This window comes from Pempheris klunzingeri, chromosome 2, assembly GCF_042242105.1.
Source record: "Pempheris klunzingeri isolate RE-2024b chromosome 2, fPemKlu1.hap1, whole genome shotgun sequence".
Taxonomy (NCBI): domain Eukaryota; kingdom Metazoa; phylum Chordata; class Actinopteri; order Acropomatiformes; family Pempheridae; genus Pempheris; species Pempheris klunzingeri.
The window spans coordinates 28907009-28933323 of record NC_092013.1 but is presented as its reverse complement, the minus strand read 5'-3'; the positions used below and the strand labels follow the sequence as shown (position 1 = coordinate 28933323).

At 41.8% G+C, this 26315-nt stretch overlaps 1 protein-coding gene across 1 annotated transcript in view; it reads left to right on the top strand.

The window, feature by feature from the left end:
• Positions 1-26315, top strand: part of epha8 (eph receptor A8) — a 93397-nt gene that overhangs the window by 34206 nt on the left and 32876 nt on the right. The window contains exons 3-6 of the mRNA XM_070837326.1: positions 7783-7836; positions 9902-10045; positions 10618-10767; positions 14109-14424. Of these exons, the coding sequence (XP_070693427.1) occupies positions 7783-7836; positions 9902-10045; positions 10618-10767; positions 14109-14424 (664 nt within the window). The remainder of the gene's footprint in view (positions 1-7782; positions 7837-9901; positions 10046-10617; positions 10768-14108; positions 14425-26315) is intronic.

Here is a 26315-nt window from a genome sequence, read left to right as displayed (position 1 = left end):
AGCTTAATAGTAGGGAAGTACTACTGCAACAGAAAACACATGCTGAGAGAAAGGTAATGCTGTTGGAAATCTGTTTATTATAAACATAATAGGGAAACATATTACTGACAGTATATGTAGAGTCACCACATATTGAATGTATCTCCAGAACCTTCATCTCACCTGCTCAAGGCAACTAAAACCATGTTACCACTTTTATGGTTCGTGATTTATGATGTTATAGCATGTTAGGGAAACACTTTCATTCATTCATTCATTCATTCATTTTGTTAAACATAGAAAAAGTCTTATCATAATGCACGTTTTGCTCATTTCACACCGTTTAGTCTCTACTGACTTAGTCTTTGCAGAGACGGTAAGTCATCTTATGTGCAGGAACAAACAATGAAGAAACACAGGACTTTCACACGAAACATCGATTTACTTCCCAAAAGTCAGCGTTGAGTTATTTTAACTAACTTACGTTATGTCATTTCACGTCACTTCAGTAAGAAACATACTTCTTTTAACTTTAATTAGGAAAACCCATTTAGTGGTTTCAAGGATGATTTAGTCCCACAAAAACATAATTTCTTGGAGACACGTTTAACTATTCTTACTCATTACACACCTGTATTTTTGTAGTTTATTTTAAGTTATTTCAGAAGAAAACTTTTTTTTAATCTTAGCAGAATATTCATCACATTATTTCTTAAACAATATCGCAGCCTAAGAGATGTGTTGTTTTTTCTTACATTTATTAGTCTTTTCAATATAAAAATCAATCATTAAAAACATTAATTAGCCAGTTCCACACACACTCATGCCCCACCCATCCCTATATATCATAAAAATGTGCATAAGCTAATAACATGCTGCCTTATTAGTATAAACTCTTCACCCCAGACTGTCACTCACACATCATTTTCAATTACTGTTGGAAATTCTGATTTGCCTTTCACAATAGCAGTTGAAATTGTAATGAAGTTTAAGTATAGACAGTATTCCAGTGTTTTCAGCATTGGATGTGTCTATAGTATGTAATTCTTAGGTTATCAAAATTGTAAATGATGATGGAAGGTCATTAATAACAAGCACAATGTCACTTCTGAGTCTTTTTTTGTGTGTGTTTTCATCAAAAAGTTGGTCAATTGTTTGTTTGTGAGGTCTGGAAGGCCTTAGGGCAAATCTTATTAGAAATGTAATGTGTATAGGATGTGAAAGTTAAGCAGGAAATATTCTCCACCAGCACATCAGATTCCCTGCAAGAATCTCTGTTTTCTACCTGCAGCTGCCTTCAGCTTTCTCAGAAACAACAATGATGAATAGATCCTTAAACAGGCGACTCCCGTTCTATTGTCCTACGAACCAGCAGCACGTAATCATCCCTCTTTTCAACCAGTTTTCTCTCTATATGTGTTAATCAATCTTTCATTCTCTCTTTCATCTTGTTTGGCATCCACTCTCTTTCATATCATATGTTATGAATAGACTGAAATTGATTTCATGCTAGAGGGCCTCAGCCTAGTCGAGAGTAGCCCCCAAGATTTAGATGCAAGCTTTAAAGGCGACTGCATTAAAACAACAAAAAAAACACTTTCATTCTGCTGAACAACAGCTGCTCTGATCTTCCGGCAACTCCGATGGCAACTTCTTTGTCTAAGTGGAAACACTAAATGGGCTGAATAAAACAAAAGAGATTGAGATTAAAGAGAGAAAGGGAGCGTGGAGAATCAGAGAAATCGAGGAACGCGGATCAGACGTGTATTAATTGCCAAAAAGAGTCGGACGAGGCTGAGCCGCTTGACCGTATGACCCCAGAACGTTGCGACTGGAAACACAATTAGCAGTGAATGAGAGGAAACTATCAACAGGCTGGATTTACAGCTTTGTTTGTAGTTTGTGTTATGAGGATAGAGAGGATATCAGTCATAGTATCAGTTCACTTGGGCTATTCTGGGGGATCAGCGGGCTGAGGTACAGATGAGTCACAGCATCACAGGTTCAGATTAGCACACTGGTTCAACACTGAGCTCATCATCGGCTCTTTCCTGCCTGCCCCCCCCTGTTTCCTGTGGTACCACTTTATGCTGACTTTTACAACAGTGACTGAAGAGTATGTGATGAAGACAGCAGACGGCCCGTTTGATTAGACGTCCTCTCAGCCTGTATGGGTGTGTACAGTCTGTGCTTGACTGACATCTGACCTGAGAGGGTGGGGCACCCTGCATCTTTATCATTTTTATTGGTGAATGTCGTTGAAGTTCAACCTGAGTGGTACTATTGGAAAATGTGGGGAACATTCTTCTACCCATGTCCACGGTCATTCCCTAACTGTGGTGTTTATTATAGCAACCATGACAATAAAACTCCCCTAATCATAACGCAGGGAGCATTACAACCCAAACCAAGATGTTTTCCTAAACATAACCAAACCTTCACCGCAGCGTTGTCACGTCATAAAACAGACTTATGTTTCGACAGTGATTTGGAACAGTTTTAGAGGTACGGGCAGGTGACGTCCTCTCTGCAGTAGTGTCAGATCAGCAGTTACAAATATGACCAACATGCTTTCATTAATATAATACATATTATTTGGGGATTTTTGATGGCTGATTTTTGATAAGTGGATCCCTCCCTGTTTCGTTTGTATCTTGTCCTGTTAGCACAAGGATACACATTTAAGTGCATGACCACTGATGAGCTACATTCCTGTTGACAGTTTCCTGCTTTTCTGCTGACAACTGGTGAAATAACACAGCAAGATGTGTAACAATGCTGCAGCAAAAAGCAGTGAAGAATAGTACATGCACAAGCCAGGAACAAAAACATGGATGTAGGCAATGTAGGGTTTCAAATATTCAGAAAAATCTGTTTTGCACATTGTTCATGGGAATGGAAATTTCTTCAACATATTTGTTAATGATCAAGGAACAATGAAAGTATATGTTAACTTCACAGGTGACCTTTAATAATTCCAAAAATGTGATAACTAACACAGTTATTAAATTGTTGAAAGAGTCTGACTGTTTGTAATGCATAACAGTGGAACACACTTTGTCTTGATATATTGTGATGCATGCTGATACTGGAAAAATGTGGCTGCCGATATTGTCATGTTGATTTTAGCGGTGTCATTTGGCATCACTCTGACAGCGGTTTGGACACAGGTATGTTGTGTACGATTAATAATTCAATTGACTGATTGCAAGACCATACATATAGAAACCAGGAACAACCACCCTGTTTAGAGAATAAAGTGTGATGTATTGTGGAACAGTTGCCATGCGTTTCATTTTAGTGGACTTAAGCCAAAATTAAACTGAATATTAAACTCAGCAGAGACAGTGCAGCACCTAAAGATGATTGAAACACTCAGTGTGTGGCAAATGTATCTTTAGACATTTACTTGGTATAGATTGATAGACTTTTTATTTTCATACACTTTTACGTACCTGCTGTCTATTTGTATTGGATTTGCTGTGTACAGGAGACAGTTTTTGCTTTCTATCTGCCATGTTTGATTTCTCCTGATGAGAGATCTGATTAGTTGACAGGAAACAGATGTGCAGTTTACAGCCAATTAAATTCCCTGTCTCTCTCTCTCTCTGTCTGACAAACACGTAAACCCACACTGCATAGTCAGTTGTCACTCTGTGAAGTGCTATGTTTCTGTTGTCGTCACAATAGAGAACTCTCTCAGAACATAAACACGCCCTGCTGAATCGCTCTGACTTTTCTTCTTCTGCTTCTTCTCCCTGGCTGTCTGCTGCAGATGAGCAGAAAAGAGTTCCATTATTCTCACGACTAAACAACAACCAATCTCATCCAATCTCGTCTCCCCCTTGCGTGCTGAACAACCTCCTGACAATCTGCTTCTAGCTGCTGTGATTTTCATTCCTGGAAAAAATTACAAGGAGGGAAGAATCTAAGATTTCCCAAGAAAAAAAAAGTAGGGGTTGAGAGTGCAGTGATGGTAAGACGGGAATAATGAGGGCGATAGAGAGGTTATACACCCCACTAATTAGCTAAGGTCCTCACAAGTTCAAGGACGGTTTCAATTTAGCTGATAAAGATGAGAGGGTGAGGAAAGGAGGGAAGAGGGAGATGGGTGAGACTTCCTACATCTTAATTATCCTAGTGGTTTTTGGCTGGTGGCGCCTTGGGGAGTGTGTGTGTTGGGGGAGCGAGGGGGGGTCAGGGGGAGTCGAGGCTGAAGAGCACAGTTGCGGGGGGTTTCCATGCGAAGCTTGTCTTATCTGCGGCCGAGTTCAGGTCAGTTCCAAAGCTTACCCGGGTTGACACTTTCCCTTTCAATTACTCCAACACTCGCGAGGATCCGCAGCCCAGGAGGATCATGGGTAACATGCATGCATGTCTATATTAATACATGCACACAAATTGGCTATGCTTGCATTTACAACATAATCAATGCAGTATATTGTCTAAGGCTGAAATGTATTGTGACCGTGATTCTAGAGAGTATTTGATGAATACCAATGTTCCATACCTGCACACCTTAACCTGTACTCCTCGCTGCAGCTCATCTGAAGAAGGGAGATTGGGAGAATTGCTTTTCTTTTGGTGGAGGAGGAGGAAGTCATATATTTTGGCACTGAGTGAGCCTTGGCACTGTTGACATTCACTGAGATATTTCTTTTTCATTATTGTTTTTTCTAATCCAGAAAGACAGCACCATTCTCCTGCACTGCCCTGCTTTACATTAACACACAGGGCTGCATTTACTGTTTTGGGGGCCTGAGAGAAAATGCTGCTGTCCCTCCCCCACCTATTCACCCCCCTCAACATTTGAAACACAAATGAATGGCTTCTTCCTTTTCTTAAAGTGATTTATAGAGACAGGTGAAAAAAAAGTGGTCGACATTGAAATAGCACAGGTTGAGGTATCCTGACTTTTAGGCCTTGGTATTGGTCTAACTTCATAAGGGACTGGACCCTGCATGTCTTGTAATGCTAGCTATCTTTCAGTAGATCCCCTTTAGCTGGTAAATCCCTACATCTTCAGATCCTCCTCCCAGTTTATAAAAATTAGTCATATTCATCACGTTTTCTCTCTCTCTCTCTCTCTGTCCAACCTCCACCCAACATGGACCCCAACAGAAAGCCCCCCTGAAACCTGGTTCTGTTTGAGGTTTCTTCCTGTTAAAGGGGAGTTCTTCCTCCACTGTTGCTCAATATAATATAATTATCTGATGCTGCTCATGTGGGGATTCTTGAATCCTTAATGTTGAATTCCTGAATCGTTGGGTCTCTCTCTAATTAAAGAGTTTGGTCTGAGCTGCTCTTTATGGAAAGAGTCTTGAGATAATGCTGTTATGAACTGGAGCTATATAAATAAAGATTGATTGATTGGTTGATTGATTGATTGATCACTGTTAGCTGTCACTGTTAGCCTCAAGAAAGCTTGTCCAGAGTTACAGAAGAAACTATACACTACAATTTTCACAGGCTCAGTAGAAGACTGTGACAAGTAAATCTGAGCCATGTAAATCAGATCTTTATGTGAAATCTATGCCCACCTTTAAGTGATCCAATTAAATCCTCTGACAATTTGATCAAATCCCTCTCAAAATGTTCCCCACCTACATGTTCCATTACACTCCACCAAAGCTAAAGATGCTCTTACTGCAATTCCTCTTGGATTTTGAAGATTTTTTTGTTTGCAAAATATCCAGTATCGTGCTCAGACTGAACACTGGCAGAAAAAAATAAGGGTTTGGTAAGGACCTGCAGGAAATGGCCATGTTTACACACTCACCCATGTTGAGCCAGTATCCTGCATGAAAACCTTAACAGAAGTCCTATTGTTTTCTTCTCATTATTAGTGAACTTGCTTTACTTGCTTCATGTCACCTGCAAATATCTTGTTTCAGCAGGAATAGAGAGGGAAGAAATCTGCTCTCAAAATCCCATTGAACCCCCACAGTTTCCGTTAAGCTGTTTGACAAACTTTTGACACCAGCAATGGAGTTTCTATGTTACCATGACTAAACCAGTTGACAGAACATAATTTATTTCCTCTACGACTGAACTGTGGTGGACTTCTTCTAATGTACCACAGAACTGTTCAGCTGGATTTGCATTGACAATGATAAGTAGAAGTGTAAAGTGTTTCCATCTGGCAGAAAGCTGTTGAGGAGTAAAACAAGCAAATTTAAAAGAATGGATTGCAACCGTGTCTTTTTCGGATATTGTTGTCCCTTGTGACTATTAGATATAGTTAATATGTTCATTTTGTATTCGTTAAATATTTAAAAATTTGACCAGATGATGGAACTAGATGAGAAAAAATTCTTTCACCAAAGTACTTACAGTTAATCTTGTGGAGAATATGAATGTATAAAACAAAATTCATGGCAGCCTATGATGAGACCCTTTACTCAAAACCACAAATATAAACCTAATGGTGGCACTGGAGGAAAAGTCAGGGGATCACCAGGATTCTTTGTCTGGTGACTGTGAACGTCTGTGAAAATGTTCATGTCAACCCAACCACTAGTTGTAGAGATGTTTGTCTGGGGCAGCTACCATGGCTAAAAACCTGAAGAGAAATCGTTTCAAACACTTGTTTGTGAACAAACGCAGAAACAGTCTGTTGGAACGCCCGTTGGCCAGAGTCAAGAAGATCCTCCAAAAAGGTTTTGACCCTTACAAAGACTAGTAAGAAGGTTGTAACTAAATTTAGCATGGATGTATCCAGATTGCTCATGCACTCATCAAGTCTCATTAACAACAGTCAGATTGTCTGATTTGACTGTTTATCCAGGACCTGTCAGTTATAGTGACAACTCACTATATAATTTCGAGTATATATTTGCAAAATGAAATGCAAATGCATGCATATGTAAATGCCTTGTCTACGACTGTCCTCTTTGTGAACAGAAAAAATAGACTGAGTGGCATGTTGAGTGGCACTGAGATCTGTACATGGAAAGAAGATTATCCTCAATCACCTTGCCCTACACTGCAAACTCCTGTGCTTCTTACTATATGAAATGTGGAAGATGAAGTCTTTGGGTACAGGTTATATTTCCCCACAATGCACTCTGAGGAGAAGAGGAACAGGCTGCTACCTGTGAGTGAGTTTCCTCCTGGTGCTGAGTGTACAGTGGTAGGTTCAGGGAGGTGTAATGCACATCAACACATTTAGAAATAGCACCACAGTTTACTTGTTGTTCCTCCTCACGGCTCTCCTATTGGCTGCAAGTGGCATTCAGTAAACAATGTTAATCTAATCAGATACCCGAGGGGCATCTCATTAAAGTAATATGTGTTGTGTTGGAATTACATTAAGTGCCAACATGCTCAAATGTAGAACACATGATTGCACGCATCATACACCAGCACTGACCCAAGTTTACTGCACACAACACAGTATACTGAGATTTTGAAATGAAGCTTTCAGACAAAGTATATAAAAAAAAGTACGTGGATTTTTATTAGTTTGTTTTCTTGTGTGCATCACTCCAACTCAGACATGTACACAATGAGGTTTGAAATTACCACCAATCATCTGGAAACATGAGCTATGGTGTTTGTCTTCAGGGAGATTATATATAGAATATAGAATACCATGCACCTGCAGGATTGCTGCCTGAGTGACGAGCGTCATCACATGTTTCATTTGAAGCCAATAATAACCTTCTGGTGTGGTTGGGGAGATGCGTAGGCACATACGATCATGGGGGAAATATAGACAGCAGCTGATGAATCTGAAAAACATGTGTGAACATGTGACTGACCCAAGAATGTTCCTCTCTTTCTCTCTTTCTTTCTGCACAGTGGGATGCCATTAATGAGATGGACGAGTACTTCAGCCCTATCCACACGTACCAGGTGTGTTATGACCTCACTTTGCATGAGCTGAATTTTTTATTAGAATTACAGTAATTATTGTTAGCACTTCAGTGGAATATATCACTTTGGTCCCAGTGAAACTTTTTTTTCATAAATTAAATTACTTTGAAACACAAACTGTGGATGATTAATCACCAGTTATTCTTTTGTTTCTTAGATTATATTATACTTTTCATTAAATAATGAAAATGAAAATTATACAACGATTCCTGTTGGTGGACAAAAGTTGAGACAACTTTATTTAGTAATTACTTTAGTAAACGTTGCACTTCAGTTCTTATAATGACTGTGGCTTCGAGATGGTTTTGTTTCAGTCTGCAGCTCATAGGAACACACGTGCTAAAAATGCCCCATGTCTGCGGTATGCAAGGACTGTTTTTGGCAAGAAATCCAATCTCAGTTCCTGGGATTCAGTACTGGTGTGCAGGCACTCATTTTTGCTGTTCTCTTTCCAAGTGTAATTATATCACATACAGTAGCCAGCGTAGCAGCCAGGATTTTAGAAATACTTTGGGCGCGAGTACAAGTCCCGCTACCGGGCCTTCAGGATATTTTGAGGAGGTACACGAAAGTCTCTGAAAAGTTTGTTTACCATGATATATATATATATATATATATATATATATATATATATATACACACACACACATATATACATACATACACAGATTCAAAGCTTTCTCCAATAATCAGAATCAGAATCCCTTTAATAATCCCCAGGGGGAAATTACTACTAATACTTGATTAACTTTATGATTTAGGTCTATATGGTTTTAGTCTTTAAAAAAAAAGTGGTTTTTTAAATTGTAAGAGCCAAGCTTCTAAAGAGCAGTAAATTCTTAGTAAAAATACAGCGGATGTGACCTCAGTGCGATCAGTGATAGGCACGACCTTGACAACAGCCAGCCTTGTGAATATGCAGCCATCCAGATGGATGACCAGAGAATGTCACGTGTCTATTCCTAAAATGGTAAACTAGTGTTATATATGTAGAGCGTTCCACCGTCAGCAGGTCCAGGTAAAATGTGAGATATGATGATACTATGATTTCAGTAAACTGAGCATCCAAATGCTGATTGAGTTGTCAGCGTGTTTTACATTCTGTCACACTGGACCAAGTTTGGTTAGAAATATGTTAGATTGCTTTATGGTATAAACCAGGAAATGCTTTGTGATTTGCCAGTAAAATTTCTATCAGTCTATTGAGTGCAGGCTCATCTTCACATCAGCCTAGGATTCTTCGTCTGAAGATACACTACTCACTAAAAGTTAGGGATATTCAGCTTTCAGGTGAAATCTCAGGATGAACCTAAAATGCATTCTAACCTTTCCAGGTGAACTTAATGTGACCTTCTCTAAACCTTTGAATGCACATGTCCAACTGTTCAGTGTCTCAGTACTTTCTGCACCAGCTGCTGTTCTCTAACAAGAAGCTTAACAGCAACATTCACAACAGGTTTGATCCATGAATCCACCAATACATTTCCTGCTTCAGTTAGAATTGGTATTTAAACAGTCCTCCTCATCCTGCTGTTCACATTCTGACATCATGAGACCAAGACGACACCTAACAGTTGATCAGCAGCACCTCAACACTGGAGGCTTCAAACAGGAAGTCCTCAGACGGAGGTGTTCACTGAGCTTAGAGGGTCACAGAGTGTCATCAGGAGGTTGGAACAGTGATACAGAGACTGGAAGAGTCACAGAAAGGAGAGGAGTGGACGTCCTTTGGCCACGTCCCAATTTATTGAGACACTGAACATGTTTTGTTGTGGTATACCTACCACTGTTGTTAGATTTTCTTCAAATAAATTGTTTAAGATGAAGAAATGACCATTGCATGCTTCTACTTAAATGCCCTACTTTCATGATATAATATCACTGTAGCATTCACTTTTTACATTTTCCATATATTTCACCTGAAAGTCAAATATCCCTAACTTTTTGTGAGTAGTGTATATTAGCTGCTGTGAAGTGCTACCACCAGTTGCTCAGCTCTTCAAAACAAATGTGTGCTGCTGTTGATTATTACACTGTGATTCAGGTCTGTAACGTGATGAGCCCCAGCCAGAACAACTGGCTGAGGACGAGCTGGCTCCCTCGAGAGGGAGCGAGGAGGATCTACATCGAGGTCAAGTTCACACTGCGAGACTGCAACAGCATGCCCGGTGTACTGGGCACCTGCAAGGTAGCACCCACACAGAGAGGAGTTCTTATAGTCTGTTGGTGTATACAGATTGTATTAAAAAAATCATAACCTGAGATGAAGTCTAGTGAAAGTTCTGATGACCTTTAAACATAATTAGGCAGCTAAAATTTTTCCTTTAAAGGACTTTTGTAACTTTTAGGGAGTTTGATGTACTGCTCAATTTATCGAATATGTGAAAAGAGCAATGGGACTAAAGAATGTGTGTCTGGTAGATAGCTCTGGGGCATGCATGCTAATAATTCAGCACTTCAGCAAAGCCATGCAATGCATGTATTAGGCAGAAATAATTATCACCATCCAAAAGCTGAGAAAATGAGAACCCCTGGCAGCTGTAGGGCCGGGCTGAGAGTTCATTTATGACTAAATATAGACCCAAGAGACCTTTTATGGAAAATAGATTTGAAGTGACCAAAAAACAGTTTTAGAAGTTGAAAAGAAATCCCTTTTCTTGTGCAGCTTTGAGTGTAATTTTCTGTACCATTGCGATGAATTAACTTTCCACCAGTCACACACACACCACATAGAGCTCTCACACCTCGTTTGTTCTACAGGAAACCTTCAACCTGTACTACTATGAGTCTGACAGGGCGGTGGGCTCGGCCATACGGGAGAACCAGTTCATTAAGATTGACACCATCGCTGCTGATGAGAGCTTCACAGGGGTGGACCTGGGGGTCCGCAGGCTTAAGCTCAACACTGAGGTATGAGCAACAACATTAAACAGCAGCACAAATACTGACAGAAACAACACATAAATGGCAGGCCACGGTCTTTGAAGCAATATCTCACATTGCATTGTGAGTTTACTCCAATTCTTAGCACGTACACCTCCACAGGAGTTCAAGTTGGAAACATCCTCTGCCCCAGAGAGCCTCTTCCACTCTCGTCACTCAGACTGTTTTGTGCTTGCTTTTGCAGATCTGTTAAAAAAAAGAAACAGCAGGGCTCAGTTCAGAATCATGGGAAATACTTTGATATTGACAGCAGCCTCAAATTTGATACTGGATAGTGCAGCAACTCATTTATTGATACTTTACATTGTTACAATAGATAAGAAGATATGAAAGACACGATGTAATTCATTGTACACTTCTAAATTTGTTGCACAATAATCCTGAGTTATCCATAGGAGACACAAAAAGCTTAAATTAGGTTGTGGTTTTGTACAGTTTTGCCATCAACCCTTTACTTTAATCTTTTCCTCTTTTGTTCCTACTATAGTGTCAAAGGGTGAGCGTTCAGATAATACTTTAAAAAAGTCAGTTATACTGCGTCGCAGTGGCTGTTGTCTTCAAAGCTTTATTTATTAGTTCAGCTATACAGGTGCTGGTCATATAATTAGAATATCATAATTAAAAAAAGAATATAATAATTAGAAATTTGTATATTATATTCATTCATTACACACAGACTGATATATTTCAAGTGTTTATTTCTTTTCATTTTGATGATTATAACTGACAACTAATGAAAAACCCAAATTCAGTATCTCAGAAAATTTGAATATTGTGGAAAGGTTCAAAATAATTAACTCAAAACACCTGCAAAGGCCTTTAAATGTTTAAATGTTAAAGTTTTAGAGCACTTCATGCTTCCTGCTGCTGACCAACTTTATGGAGATGCAGATTTCATTTTCCAACGGGAGTATTGAGTGCTGTACACGCTCATACTTTTCATGGCCAACATTTCTAGAAATCTTTTTTTTAGAAGTAATATTCTAATTTTCTGAGATACTGAATTTGGGTTTTTCATTAGTTGTCAGTTATAATCATCAAAATTAAAAGAAATAAACACTTGAAATATATCAGTCTGTGTGTAATGAATGAATATAATATACAAATTTCACTTTTTGACTGGATTTACTGAAATAAATCAACTTTTTCATGATATTCTAATTATATGACCAGCACCTGTAGAACTTCTAGTAACTAGAAGTTAGTTAACTAGAATCTAGTTCAAGTATTTTGTTTGTTTTGCCTAATAAATTGCAAACTGGCTGATGCTATATGTTGCCTTTGAAGAAATAAGACATGATTTATTGTTGTTATGTATGTTTTAAGGCTGGTTTTTACAGGATAAGGGTGGCATTTTTGAAATTGTCATAGATCCCCAACTTCCCTACTGTTACAAAAATCGGTGGGTCAGCTGTCTAATAAAAAAGATGGCTTGAGTTGCAAAAGTTATTGAGGTGCTTTATTTACAAAAAACAGTGAGGAAAACAGAAAGTCAGACGTCCATAGCAGAAACAGAAAGACCAAAAAAAAAAAAAAGTAGCTGTCCCCTGTCTGGTGTACAGCCGCCCTCACACTGACTCCTCGTGAGCTTTGGTGGCCAGAGGCTTATAAATGTTAAGCCCCTCCCCCTGGACCAACCAACCGCCGATCAATCAATTATCTATCTATCTAACTTAATTCAGCTTCTGACGGATTAGATATTCAAAGTCATATTATCTTATTTTTTCATTTGTCAACCAATATCTCTTCTACTGTGTTATTTGAGAACATTGAATTGAACACATATGACAGTCCATCATAAGAGCTGAAACCATACAGTGGCAAAGGTTTGCACATGTGCTTGAAAAGAAAAAGCCTGAGGAAACTTTAATGACAATTGGTTGTGTTTACAGAACATATGTTTAATTCCTGGCATGTACATGAAATAGCAACAAAAACATCCTTATAGCTCATAAACTGTTTTCTAATTAGCACACAGTGTTGATGTATCCAGAGCTTGGTAGCGGTGAAAAATCGATTCAACTCATTAAGTCAGTTTGTGAGCAAAGTTACTAATTGGGCAGCGGTAATGTTGTTTCAGCATGTGAGACTGCTCCTTTAAAAGCATGGAAAAACACTAGATCTGTGCGTTTTGTACATTAGAGCACTCTTCTGAGAGTGTGGTTCTGATGAAGTGTGATGTTATTTTCCCTCTTCGGTGACTTTTTGTTGAACAAAATGGTGCACAATGGTGAACAAAATGACAGGACAGAGAAAATAGAGAGGATCACAGGGAGCTATTGTGAGTTAACAATATGCCATAAATATATATTTATTGATGGACAGTAGATAAACTGTAATGTGTATTAACTCATTACAGGTAGGTGTTAAGAAGTCAATCAATAACTAGACTCATTCCTACACCCACTAGTGACCATATTAGATGTTAAAAGACCAACTACCTGCAAAAATGCCACCCTTATATTTTCAGAAGCTTCCACAATGAATTTTCAATTTTCAATAATTTTTTTTAAGATAGTCGAAGGTGATATGATAAAAAAAAAACATACACACCAATATGTGAAGACATCTATGTTTCCAGGTTGGTGCTGAGAGCAGAGCAGCTGATTGATAACTGCTGCCAACGCACAACACCAAACACCAGTCCAAGCCTAAATTCAGGCTGTGTTCACAATGTCCTGTCTGTTTTGTTCAGGAGCCTCTGCTGTTCGAACCTTTAGTAAGTTGGCTAGTGAGTCTAGTAAAATACACTGAGGTTTCACAGCTGTGTGGAGTATGACATTTCTAAAGTCACTGCGGTCACTGATCATAATAAAGTGAAGTTAAATGACAAAACATGCATGAGGGCACTGGTTCCCTATTCTGTTGTTTGAGGACTTGTTAAGATTATCTGACTTTTTGATGGTTACATTTGATGGAGGACTTATTTAAGATTTGAATGGAAGTTTTTCTCTAATATTCTTTTTCCTGTTCAGCAGACAGGTATTTTGTTGTTTTTCTTCAACTGGGCACAAGTGCAGTGGCTGCGAGGTGGGAACGTGTCACAAGATAAATCTTAGGGATCATGAGAGAATTAACAGGATTAACAGGATTGTTAAAAAGGCTCTGTTCTATATTTTTTGGACACCTTGTTGCCACATCTAGCATGATGCTGTTCCATCTACAGTAAAGAGAGTGAGATCAAATGAAGCCTCATTCATGCATGTTGGCCCTTGGGTTGAGGTCAGGGTTAGCCAGTGTTCCATAAAAAGGGCTTAGTGATATATCTCATTCTGACCTGAAGTGTGTCTGACCCTCCTCTTCTCCAGGTGCGAGGTGTGGGCCCCCTGACCAAACGAGGCTTCTACCTGGCCTTCCAGGACATTGGTGCCTGCATCGCCCTCACCTCAGTGCGGGTGTACTACAAGCGCTGCGTGGGTGTCAGCCGTAACCTGGCGGTGTTCACTGATGTGGTGACGGGCGCCGACTCGTCCTCTCTGGTGGAAGTCAGAGGTCAATGTGTGGATCATGCAGAGGAGAGGGACACACCCAAGATGTACTGCAGTGCTGAGGGGGAGTGGCTGGTGCCCATTGGGAGGTGTGTGTGCTCCGCTGGGTTTGAAGAACACAGAGACTCTTGTGTGGGTAAGTCAACCCGGGGTCCTTTCACACCTAACCTGTCTGGTGCCGTTCAGACAAGCTCTGCTTTGGTTCGGTTCATGTGGGCTGGTGTGAAAACGGTCACTCTAATTGGTGCAGACCAAAGAACCACATCAACACAAGCAAATTCTGCAGGAGCTTGTTTGTAGTGGGAACACAAAGAAGACCAATCGCAGGCATGTGTGATAATATATGTGGCTTATGCTTGAAGACAAATCTTTGAAGTCAAGTCATTTTGCACAATCATTTAGTAACCAAGATGTAGTCAGTTTTTAGATTTTCCCTGATATATCATCCTAAGTTAAAACTGAAGTGTGTTGTGTTTGGGTCCCAGTCCTTGTTCCTCATTAAAAGTGACCAAACAGTCTCTATCACCGTACCCTCACTCCCCCTCACTCCCCCTCACTATATGTTATTATTCCTAACAGCTAATGTCCAGTTGCAGTCCTCGAGCAAAGCTGTGGACAGACCTGTTCTCATTGGGTGTCTTTTTTTCCCTCTTATTTTTGATTATCTCACACAAACAGAAACAAACATGAAAGAAATATAAAATGAGAGTGTAGTAGAAGCCTGTAATGGCTTATATGAAAAACCACATCCCAATAACATACAAAAGATAAAATATGAATATACACAATCAGAAAACGTTGATATGCAAGTCTTAAAAATTGCATGTATAAAGCAAGTGTAGAGATATAGTTAAAAAAGGCAGTAATGTGCAATTACTGCTTCTCCATATTTACAGTATGAACAACAGATTCAAAAGTGATCATTATTGTTCCAAATCAAATGTTTTTGACGACAAGGCAAGTCTAAATCTCTTTTTTATACATATACAATGACACACAATCCTTTTAAATGTGAATTTTCACTCCACAAGATAACTCCATGATATTTGTTGGAAAACTGACCACAGGATGTTTTATACAGAGATGAAGATTCTCAGCCTGTCTAGTTGGGTAATTAAGGAATGTGAATTATTAATTATTAGAGCTTGCCTTGCTAATCTCCACTGCAAGGAAAAACGTTGAATTAGGACGCGGCGGTGGATGGAGAGATGAGGGTAAAACAAACTGTAAACTCTCCCAAGAGAGCAGGAGGATTGTGGACAGAGTGAGCTGCGGCTCGGCACTAAAACCAGATGAAGTGAATTATGAAGTTGTAGCTACTGTCTCACTCGCAGCACTTGGAAGTCGCTATTTACGTACAGTTTCATGTTTTTATGATGTCGGCGGTCCTGATTTGAGTCATCAATATCAAACACGTTTGAAATATTCCTAATGAGACTAATTGGCAGCGACAGAATCATTAAACGGCACATAATCAGGAAACCCTGGGGGCCGAGAGGTTTAATAAGCTGACCATCAACCACAACATCAGTTTGTGCTCTGTGAGTCATTGCCCAGCTTTCTCTCCCCACATTTTTAGAGAGGTATGAAATACCCCAAACCCCCTTAAAAAGCACTCCCCACTCTGAATCATATCCATAATCAGCTCAACATAATGTGTCTCCTCATCTTATGAATACTCATAACTTTTATTTAATGTTGTCAAAATGAGATCGCTCCTCAGGGATCACATAACACTGAAGATTTAACGTAACTGGAAAGTATTTTGAGATGATCTCATTTCAAAGAGAGACCTGCTAAAATGGCACTGTTAAGTAGTTAACACAACGCCAGGCTCCTGTCTGTGTCTGTTTACGTCATAGAAATATCTGTTTTAATATCTGGATTCAGGTTTCTTCCACCAGTTATTAAAATTGTGTGGTCAGCTGGGTTTTCTGCATTAACTTGTTTTCCACTGCCGTTTACTCCTCATACATATAACTTTAGCTGCCCGCAAATTGTCATCGTATTTCCATCATGTCCCTCAAATAATGAAATAATAAAATGTCATATGTATTTGAACTCCACCTTCAAACAACGATAAAAAAACCCATTAAACCGAGACTAAATAAAAGCTGTTAGTGTGTAATGGGCCATATTTCATCATTTTCTTTTACAACTGAAGGTTGTGAATTTAATGGAGGTGGAAATGATGAATTGAAGTTTACATGAATATTTACACCTCTTGGTTTTTTTGTAGAATGATTGTAGCGTGAATACTTACAATTCAGGGGCAAAGGACAGCAAAGACTCTTTCTTTAGTTTAGACCAAGTGAAGTGAACTACAGGTGTGAATGCAACCAAACAGAAAAAAATTTATTCTACAGAAGATGCTGGAAAATACTGGTTCATTTTTGCTCGATTGGTGAATTTCTATCAACTCTGCCAAACTCTTTCTTTCTTAGAAAAATAATTTTCCCCAAAACATCATGCAAACATCAGAGTTACTCATTTATCTAACCATCTAAAAGTTTCCTCAGAGCATCAGCAGAAATATCTCTAAAATGTTAAAAGCCTTCGAAGCAACACAAGTTTGGAAAAATTCTAACCTTTCTAGTGAATCAAAAAGTCTGTTTGAAGCTCTGGCTGTGGATCATGTAAAAAAATATATTAAGTGAAGAAGTTCAAGGTCTGGTCAAATGCCTGTCTGAGGTCTAATACTTTCTCAGAAGGTGAGAAAATAGTGTCTGTCTGAGCAGAACTTCCTCCTCCATTCAGCCAGCAATGGTGAATAATAAGTGAGAATTTTGAGATGCAAAGATCCTCGACCCTCTCTTGTTTTTCTTTTTTCAAACCACGTTCTGTTTGTTTTTGTCGTTTTTGATTGTTTCATGGGGTTTTGATAGGCCGACCTCATGTGGAGACCTGTGCATATTTCAGGTTGCCACGGGTTACAGTAATTAAAACCTATTAATCACAGAGCGATGGATAATTAAACGCTAAAAGCAGTTTGTCAGCTAAACGAGCCGAATGAGACACGCAACACCGGTTCACTTGCATCCCCCCTCCTCCTCCTTGTCCCACCAGCACCTACACACACACACACACACACAAATCTCTGTTACCAATCTTAGGCCAGCAACAAACACCCTCTTGGTTCAACGCAGTGAGAGCTCCTTGTCAAAATGTGTTTAAAAGCGTAGGAAATAGAGTGTGTGTGCGTGTGTGTGTGTGTGTCTTTATATGTGTGTGTGTCCAGCTCAGAGAGCCACTTGAAGACTTTCTATAATTAGTTGCAGGCAATTAGCATCAGCACAGAAATGCAAAACAGAGCCCACAAAGAAAGCAGAGAACAGGGTGGAAGAAAAAACTCACCTCAAGTCACTCTTTGTTTATGGAACTGATTTTATCCAAGTTTTAAGGCTAATTTGAATGTAAGACAATGATGTAAATCATCTGAGGTTATACAGATATGATCTTTCTAAGTAAAAAAGCATCTGCAACAGAACTCATTTACTTTATGATAATCCTCAGCTAAAGGTATTTACCCTGTATTTTATTTACCATTACATCATGGCAGTTGGAGCAGAAAGTGGATTTTCAGGGGATGGAAGTAAAAAAAAGAGTTCTTCAATGCATCCTCCGCTGACGTCTTGTCTGTTCTGGCACCAAACTGGGTCGCCGTGCTAATTCACCCTCGCCAAAGCCAGCCACAGTCACGCACACACGAGACGAGACAAGACGCAGAGAGGAGGGGAGGGCACGAGATGGTGAAAGGAAGATGGAGTTAAGTGGGGAATGCTTGTAAGTGTGTGTGTGCAGAGAGAGTAAAAATCAGACATGAATGTGCGTGAATATGTGTGTGTATATGAGCGTGCTTAAGTGGTTCTCCCCTGACAAAGGTGCAGAGCTTTGGCTCAGAGCACGACATGGTGTGTGTGTGTGTGTGTGTGTGTGTGTGTGTGTGTGTGTGTGCATGTGTGTGCTTGAGCACAGGATTGCGTGACATGCCGTTAAAAGTGTCACATTGAAGGAAGCAATGAAAGATGAAGGAAAAAAGAGAAGAGGATAGAGAGAGAAAGACTGGCGGAGTGGTTGACTGGACCCGCTCGTCCACTTGAGTTTACATCAAAACACTGAGTCTGTGTGTGTGTGTAGCCGTGCGTACACGTGTGCTGATGTGTATTGCATGTGTGTGTATGTCTGTGTGTGTGCGTGCCTCGCGGGTGCCAGTAAAGAATGGACTAAAGTGCCCCATACAGTGAGAGCGATCGAGGACACACTGATATGAGACACACACACTTAGGCTGGTCACATCTACTCAGCTCAGCCGGCCCATCCAAGCTTGTCCCACCCCCCCCCCCCCCCCACACACACACACACACACACACACACACGGACACAGAGGAGAGAGGAGTTGCTGCGTGCTCACACATGTGGGTTAGCTCAGTCTTCTGCTCCTGTCTGCTCAGTCAATGGACCACAGCCTGTCCTCGTACTCTGTGCCTCTGATATCATGTGATTCACGGTTGAGTTTGTCGGAAACAACATAATCCAGCTACTACAATAGAAATCAACACAGTTGCTGGAACTGTTACATCTAAAACAACTGGCAGTTTTCCCATTTTATTTCCCCTCGAAGTGCTTTTGAATCGTCCCTCCACAGTTCGGATGTTTTGTGTGGTAGAATTTAAAGCTCCTGGAAACTTTCACATCAAGACAAACTTTCAAAATCATTTCAAATTTTATGTGTAAATGTGTCTCTGTAATTAGAATATCTAACAGAGTAACAATTAAAATTAATAATTAAAAAATGCCCACAGTTATTTTGTGTAAAAACTGAGCAAATCTGCTCCATCAGGATTATGTGGCTCTGGTTTGATCATATTTGATTGACAACGTGAGCATACCACCCCCCTGGCAGTCATGACAATTTATACAGTTATGTTGTTAAATACATAGAAATACATGACATCGCATTTTTTTCAAACAGAGCTAAAACCAGTGCAAAACAGCTGAGACAAAACACCAAATACAAAGTACAAAATACACAATACAAAGGTAACTACAGTTGTTTTAACGTTGACAAACTTGAGTGTCAGACACATCACTGGTATCAGAGGGTTTTCATGGCCTTTAAAATGAACTTAGAATTGGTTTAAACAGTGTTTAACTGCACAACATGAATTCGTATTGAATGAAAAACCTCAGCGGGTTTGTTGTTTAACAATCTAACCACATACTTTCATAAACTGTGGAGAAATTAGGAAGAATCTTATTAGTGAATACGGAAAGAAACGGTTAATTTACTTTTGAAAAAAAAAACACTGTGTCATTGAACTAATATAATATAATATAATATAATTAACATGATATAATATACTATAATATACTATAATATTATATACTATACTATACTATACTATACTATAATATAATATAATATACTATAATATTATATACTATACTATACTATAATATAATTAACATGATATAATATACTATACAATACTATACTATAATATAATATACTATAATATAATAAACATGTACAGGTCCTAGGTGACGGGCCAGACTAAGAGCAGTTCAAAAACCCCTATGAAGAGAAGACAACGAAGGACCGTGACGTCGTCCGGTATGGCGCAGCCGGGGCCCCCCCCTGGAGCCAGGCCCGGGGCTGGGGCTCGCATGCGAGCGCCTGGTGGCCGGGCCTTTGCCCACGGGGCCCGGCCGGGCCCAGCCCGAATAGATGACGTGGGTCCGACCTCCTGTGGGCCCACCACCCGCAGAGGGAGCCGTAGGGGTCGGGTGCTATGTGGCACGGGTGGCGGTCGAGGCGGAGTGCCCCGACGACCTGGGCCTCGGAGACAGCCTCTAGCTGTAGGGACATGGAATGTCACCTCGCTGGGGGGGAAGGAGCCGGAGCTTGTGCGGGAGGTTGAGAGGTACCGGCTAGATATAGTCGGGCTCACCTCCACTCACAGCTTGGGCTCTGGAACCCAGCTCCTCGAGAGGGGCTGGACTCTCCATTTCTCTGGTGTTGCCCGCGGTGTGCGGCGGCGGGCTGGTGTGGGCTTGCTTATAGCCCCACAGCTCAGCCGCCATGTGTTGGAGTTTACCCCGGTGAACGAGAGGGTCGCGTCCCTGCGCCTTCGGGTCGGGGACAGGTCTCTCACTGTGGTCTCGGCCTATGGGCCGAACAGCAGTGCAGAGTACCCGGCCTTCTTGGAGTCCCTGGGAGGGGTGCTGGATGGTGCGCCGACTGGGGACTCCATTGTTCTACTGGGGGACTTCAACGCCCACGTGGGCAGCGACAGTGAGACCTGGAGAGGCGTGATTGGGAGGAACGGCCTCCCCGATCTGAACCCGAGTGGTGTTCTGTTGTTGGACTTCTGTGCTAGTCACAGACTGTCCATAACGAACACCATGTTCGAGCACAAGGGCGTCCATCGGTGCACGTGGCACCAGGACGTCCTAGGCCGGAGGTCGATGATCGACTTCGTTGTCGTGTCATCTGACCTCCGTCCGTGTGTTCTGGACACTCGGGTGAAGAGAGGGGCTGAGCTGTCAACTGATCACCACCTGGTGGTGAGTTGGATCCGCTGGCAGGGGAGGAAGCCGGAGAGACTCGGCAGGCCCAAGCGTATCGTGAGGGTCTGTTGGGAACGTCTGGCGGAACCCGCTGTCGCCGCGGTTTTCAACTCCCACCTCCGGGAGAGCTTCTCACAGATCCCGGGGGAGGTTGGAGATATTGAGTCCGAGTGGACCATGTTCTCCACCTCCATTGTCGGCGCGGCCGCTCGGAGCTGTGGCCGTAAGGTCTCTGGTGCCTGTCGTGGCGGCAATCCCCGAACCCGGTGGTGGACACTGGAAGTAAGGGATGCCGTCAAGCTGAAGAAGGAGTCCTACCGGGCCTTATTGGCTCGTGGGACTCCTGAGGCAGCTGACAGGTACCGGCAGGCCAAGCGTGCTGCAGCCCGGGCGGTTGTGGAGGCAAAAACTCGGGCCTGGGAGGAGTTCGGGGAGGCCATGGAGGAGGACTACCGGTCGGCCTCGAGGAAATTCTGGCAAACCGTCCGGCGCCTCAGGAGGGGGAAGCAGTACCCCACCAACACTGTTTACAGTGAGGGTGGGGGGCTGTTGACCTCGACTGGGGATGTCGTCGGGCGGTGGAAGGAATACTTCGAGGATCTCCTCAATCCCACCGCCAGGTCTTCCATTGAGGAGGCAGAGGCTGGGGATTCAGAAGTGGACTCGTTCATCACCCAAGCCGAAGTCGCCGAGGTGGTCAGAAAGCTCCTCGGTGGCAAGGCACCAGGGGTGGACGAGATCCGCCCTGAATACCTCAAGTCTCTGGATGTACAGGGACTGTCTTGGTTGACACGTCTCTGTAACATCGCCTGGCGGTCGGGGACAGTGCCTCTGGAGTGGCAGACCGGGGTGGTGGTCCCTCTTTTTAAGAAGGGGGACCGGAGGATGTGTTCCAACTATAGGGGGATCACACTCCTCAGCCTCCCCGGGAAAGTTTATTCCAGGGTACTGGAGAGGAGGATACGGCCGATAGTCGAACCTCGGATTCAGGAGGAACAATGCGGGTTCCGTCCTGGTCGCGGAACACTGGACCAGCTCCACACTCTCCATCGGGTGCTCGAGGGTTCATGGGAGTTTGCCCAACCTGTCCACATGTGCTTTGTGGACTTGGAGAAGGCATTCGACCGTGTCCCTCGTGGCATCTTGTGGGGGGTGCTTCGGGAGTATGGGGTCCGGGGCCCTTTGCTAAGGGCTGTCCGGTCCCTGTACGACCGGAGTAGGAGTCTGGTTCGCATTGCCGGCAGTAAGTCAGACCTGTTCCCGGTGCATGTTGGACTCCGGCAGGGCTGCCCTTTGTCACCGGTTCTGTTCATTATTTTTATGGACAGAATTTCTAGGCGCAGCCAGGGGCCGGAGGGGGTCCGGTTTGGGGACCGCATGATAGCATCTCTGCTTTTTGCGGATGATGTTGTCATGTTGGCTTCGTCAGGCCGGGACCTCCAGTGTGCACTGGGGCGGTTTGCAGCCGAGTGCGAAACGGCTGGGATGAGAATCAGCACCTCCAAGTCCGAGGCCATGGTTCTCGACCGGAAAAAGGTGGTTTGCCATCTCCGGGTCGGTGGAGAGTCCTTGCCTCAAGTGGAGGAGTTCAAGTATCTCGGGGTCTTGTTCACGAGTGGGGGAAGGATGGAGCGTGAGATCGACAGGCGGATCGGTGCAGCGTCTGCAGTAATGCGGTCGCTGTATCGGTCCGTCGTGGTGAAGAGGGAGCTGAGCCAAAAGGCAAAGCTCTCGATTTACCGGTCGATCTACGTTCCTACCCTCACCTATGGTCATGAACTTTGGGTCATGACCGAAAGAACAAGATCTCGGATACAAGCGGCCGAAATGAGTTTCCTCCGCAGGGTGGCCGGACTCACCCTTAGAGATAGGGTGAGGAGTTCGACCATCCGGGAGGGGCTCGGAGTAGAGCCACTGCTCCTCCACATCGAGAGGAGCCAGCTGAGGTGGCTCGGGCATCTGTTTCGGATGCCTCCTGGACGCCTCCCTGGGGAGGTTTTCCGGGCATGTCCCACCGGAAGGAGGCCCCGGGGAAGACCCAGGACACGCTGGAGGGACTATGTCTCTCGGCTGGCCTGGGAACGCCTCGGGGTCCCACCGGATGAGCTGGAGGAGGTGTCTGGGGCCCGGGAAGTTTGGGCATCTCTGCTAAAACTGCTGCCCCCGCGACCCGACCCCGGATAAGCGGTTGAAAATGGATGGATGGATGGATGGATAATAAACATGATATAATATAATATAAATGTATTCATTTTCTTATCTTAAATATAAAATTTGAAACTAGTGCATTACCTATATACCTACAGAATTTACAATTATTATGAGCTTTATATTTAAGCACAACGATTTGACAGGTTTTAGAAGACCAAAAAGGTGTCAGGCAAAAGTAATGAATCTATCTATCATTCATAACAATACTATTAGAATAAAGTAATTTCAAGGCAGACTGTCACTGGACTGATCTGATCCAACCTCCTGTACAGGCTTCTGTCTATTTTATAATGCCTACAATAGCCTATGTGGCAGTTCAACATGTTTATCATCATAGATTATTATGGCTTTCAGATATGTTGGATCCCTTTGTAAAGATATAATCATGACCGGAGCAAATAATGAGACTTAAGAAATTGCTATGTCAGTCAGAGCCAAATGTACAAAAGAGAGGTTATTTCAAGTGTGTGATAACATTTGAATCTGAAATGATTGTCGTATGCTCCAAAGTACTATGACTGAACTATAAAAAAAAAAAAAATCTGGATTCTGGTATTTCTGGATGGCAGTGGGCCATGAAGCTGAAATTTCCACATTAGTGAGAGTATATATATTTTTTTATTTGACATGGAAACAGGAAAGAAAAGCAAAATCCTGTAGAATGTTCAAACTGATGTCCAATGCAGCGAGCTGTTGTGTTCCAGCGTCATGTATTAAGATAGAAAAAACATTTTACATTTTGTAACAAACAAAGCAAAAACTGGTTGTGAAATTTTATTTATAATTTCATTGGAAACATTGATTTAACCCTTTAATGCCTGAACCATGAAATAATTGCCAGAAAATTCTAATTTTTTGAAACTGGAGTGTTTATTGAACCTTCTGACAAATTACAAAAAAACAACAAAAACATCTTTTTTAGGTTTAAAAAAATTTAATTTGTATCATTTTTGCTACATCCAGAATTTTTGAGCCATTTATTGCTCACGGTCTGTTTATCAAAAACCTATAAAACATATAAAAATCATACTGATGATGTAGAGGTCTTAAAAACTCCCGTATAAAATATGATACACTTGGCGTTAAAGGGTTAAGACACACTGTTTAAATAACATTCCTGAGATCCTAATGAAATTCTGCTGACCTGAGAAAAGAGGGAAGTTCCTGTCATTCAGTTTTAGCCTTAAAGTGGCTGTGTGTGTGTGTGTGTGTGTGTGTGTGTGTGTGTGTGTGTGTGTGTGTGTGTGTGTGTGTGTGTGTCTGGTAATTCGTCACATCTGTCTTAAGCAGAATACAGTTATTGGCTTCTCCAATCACTGAGGGATTGTGGGATTGCTTCGAGCCTCTGTCCTCTCTGTCAGTCAGCCAAAGGAGGAGGGAGGCTTAAAGGGTGAATGAAAAAGGCTGGGAGTCAGACAGACAAGCAGCACGGATAAAGGGAGAGGTGAGGAGAAAAAAAAGGAGTGAAATGAAAGAATCAAAAATACAAAGACGGAGAGACGGAGATTATGAAACAAAGTAAAATAAGAGTCATCACATAATGTGATCGTTATCTCTCAGCGTGGCGCCGTAGAGGAGTATCAGAGGAAGACAGCAGCAGGCGACGAGCAGGATTTAATATTCCTCTATTATATATTTATGTCATCAAACACACACACACACACACACACACACACACACACTGAGGGCTTTGTCCTTTCTCCAGCTTGTCAGCACATTCCTCCTCTCTGCTGCCACTTTAAACATATGACACACATATGCAGAGGTGGAGACACACACACACACACACACACACACACACACACACACACACACACACACACAGGTCATTAATAGTCCAGAGACAGAGCTGTGCATGGCCATCTCTGACAGGGTGAAGCACCCTCATTGGCTCTGGGTCCCTCAGGACTGAGCAGGTGGAAACAGTTGACACCCAACTGTGGAGCTGTGGGGTCAGACCAGGATAATGGCTTCCTTAATTACTGGATACTGTTTGGTTACTGATTATTAATTATTGGATACTAATGAATCTCCACCCCAGAACATATGTAATATCCTTCTGAAAACAGCCAAAAATATATTTCTTTTTTCTGCAAATTTTATTCAATCTTTTTTTTTTTGTATGTATATAGGCTACTGAAATAATATATCCAGAATATAATAAAAGTGAATTGATCAATAAGTCAATTGACAGACAGTTAAGAGACAACTATTTCAATAAACTATTAATTATAGAAAATTTTCACGGAAAAATGCAAAACATTCACTTTGCATTTGCTGCTTTTCTGTCTTATTAGACTGGAAACTGAAAAGGAGTGAAAGTGGACTGTTGGTCAGACAAAACGGGCAATTTATAGATCGCCTGGCTCCTTGGAAATTGAGACGTGTATTTACTGTACATATATATTAGGAACATTTAAGCGCGCTTGCTCATGCTAAGAATTGCACATACAAACACTGTACACAGATTAAAACGTCTAAGAGGTTAATTGTTTACATGTCAGATGAGTCGAATGGAAGTTACAGTCATAAAGTCGTAGCACTTCAAGCTGTTGCAGTTTCAGTGCAAGCGTTAGCATTACAGGGACTTGAGGTGTCAGGTGAGGTGTAAGAGCTAAGAAGCGCTGAAATGTAATGTGATGTGTTGAAGCGTCAGCTGCAGTTGCACCACTGAAAGAGTGGAAGTGCCAGTTGAACTGTAAAGTGGAAACAGGAGAAGGTGCTGTCAGCTTCTCCGTCCTGACCGGTCAAATGCTGTGTCATGTCTCAGCTCTCAAATGGGCAAATCAATTTTGGAAGAGAATATCTACTATCAATCTACACTGATTTCAATGTAAAAACTATTAGTACCTGCAAACCATTATGAAACATCCTGCACAGGCAGCTGTATTTATAATTCATGTCATTTTAGTAACAGAGTTTATGGTGAAATTAAACCAATAAATCTAATTCTTTGGCACCGTTGAGCTGCTACATCTTTCAGGCGAGTCCCACTATGATTTCCTCCAGGCTGAAAAGTTCCTAATGAAGATGCAGTTAAGTGATTTGGGGAACAGATGATTTGGTGAGAACTTCATTATTCTCCGGCTCATGACCACTTGAGTGGAACACGATATTCATAATTGCTGTCAGAATCAACTTGTGGCGGCCTGCTATTGAGAACGTATAAGGAGCTCAAATTGAAACGGTCTCCAGAGGGGGAGAGACGGGAGAATACGAAGTGATCAAATTAGTTCCATCCTCCTG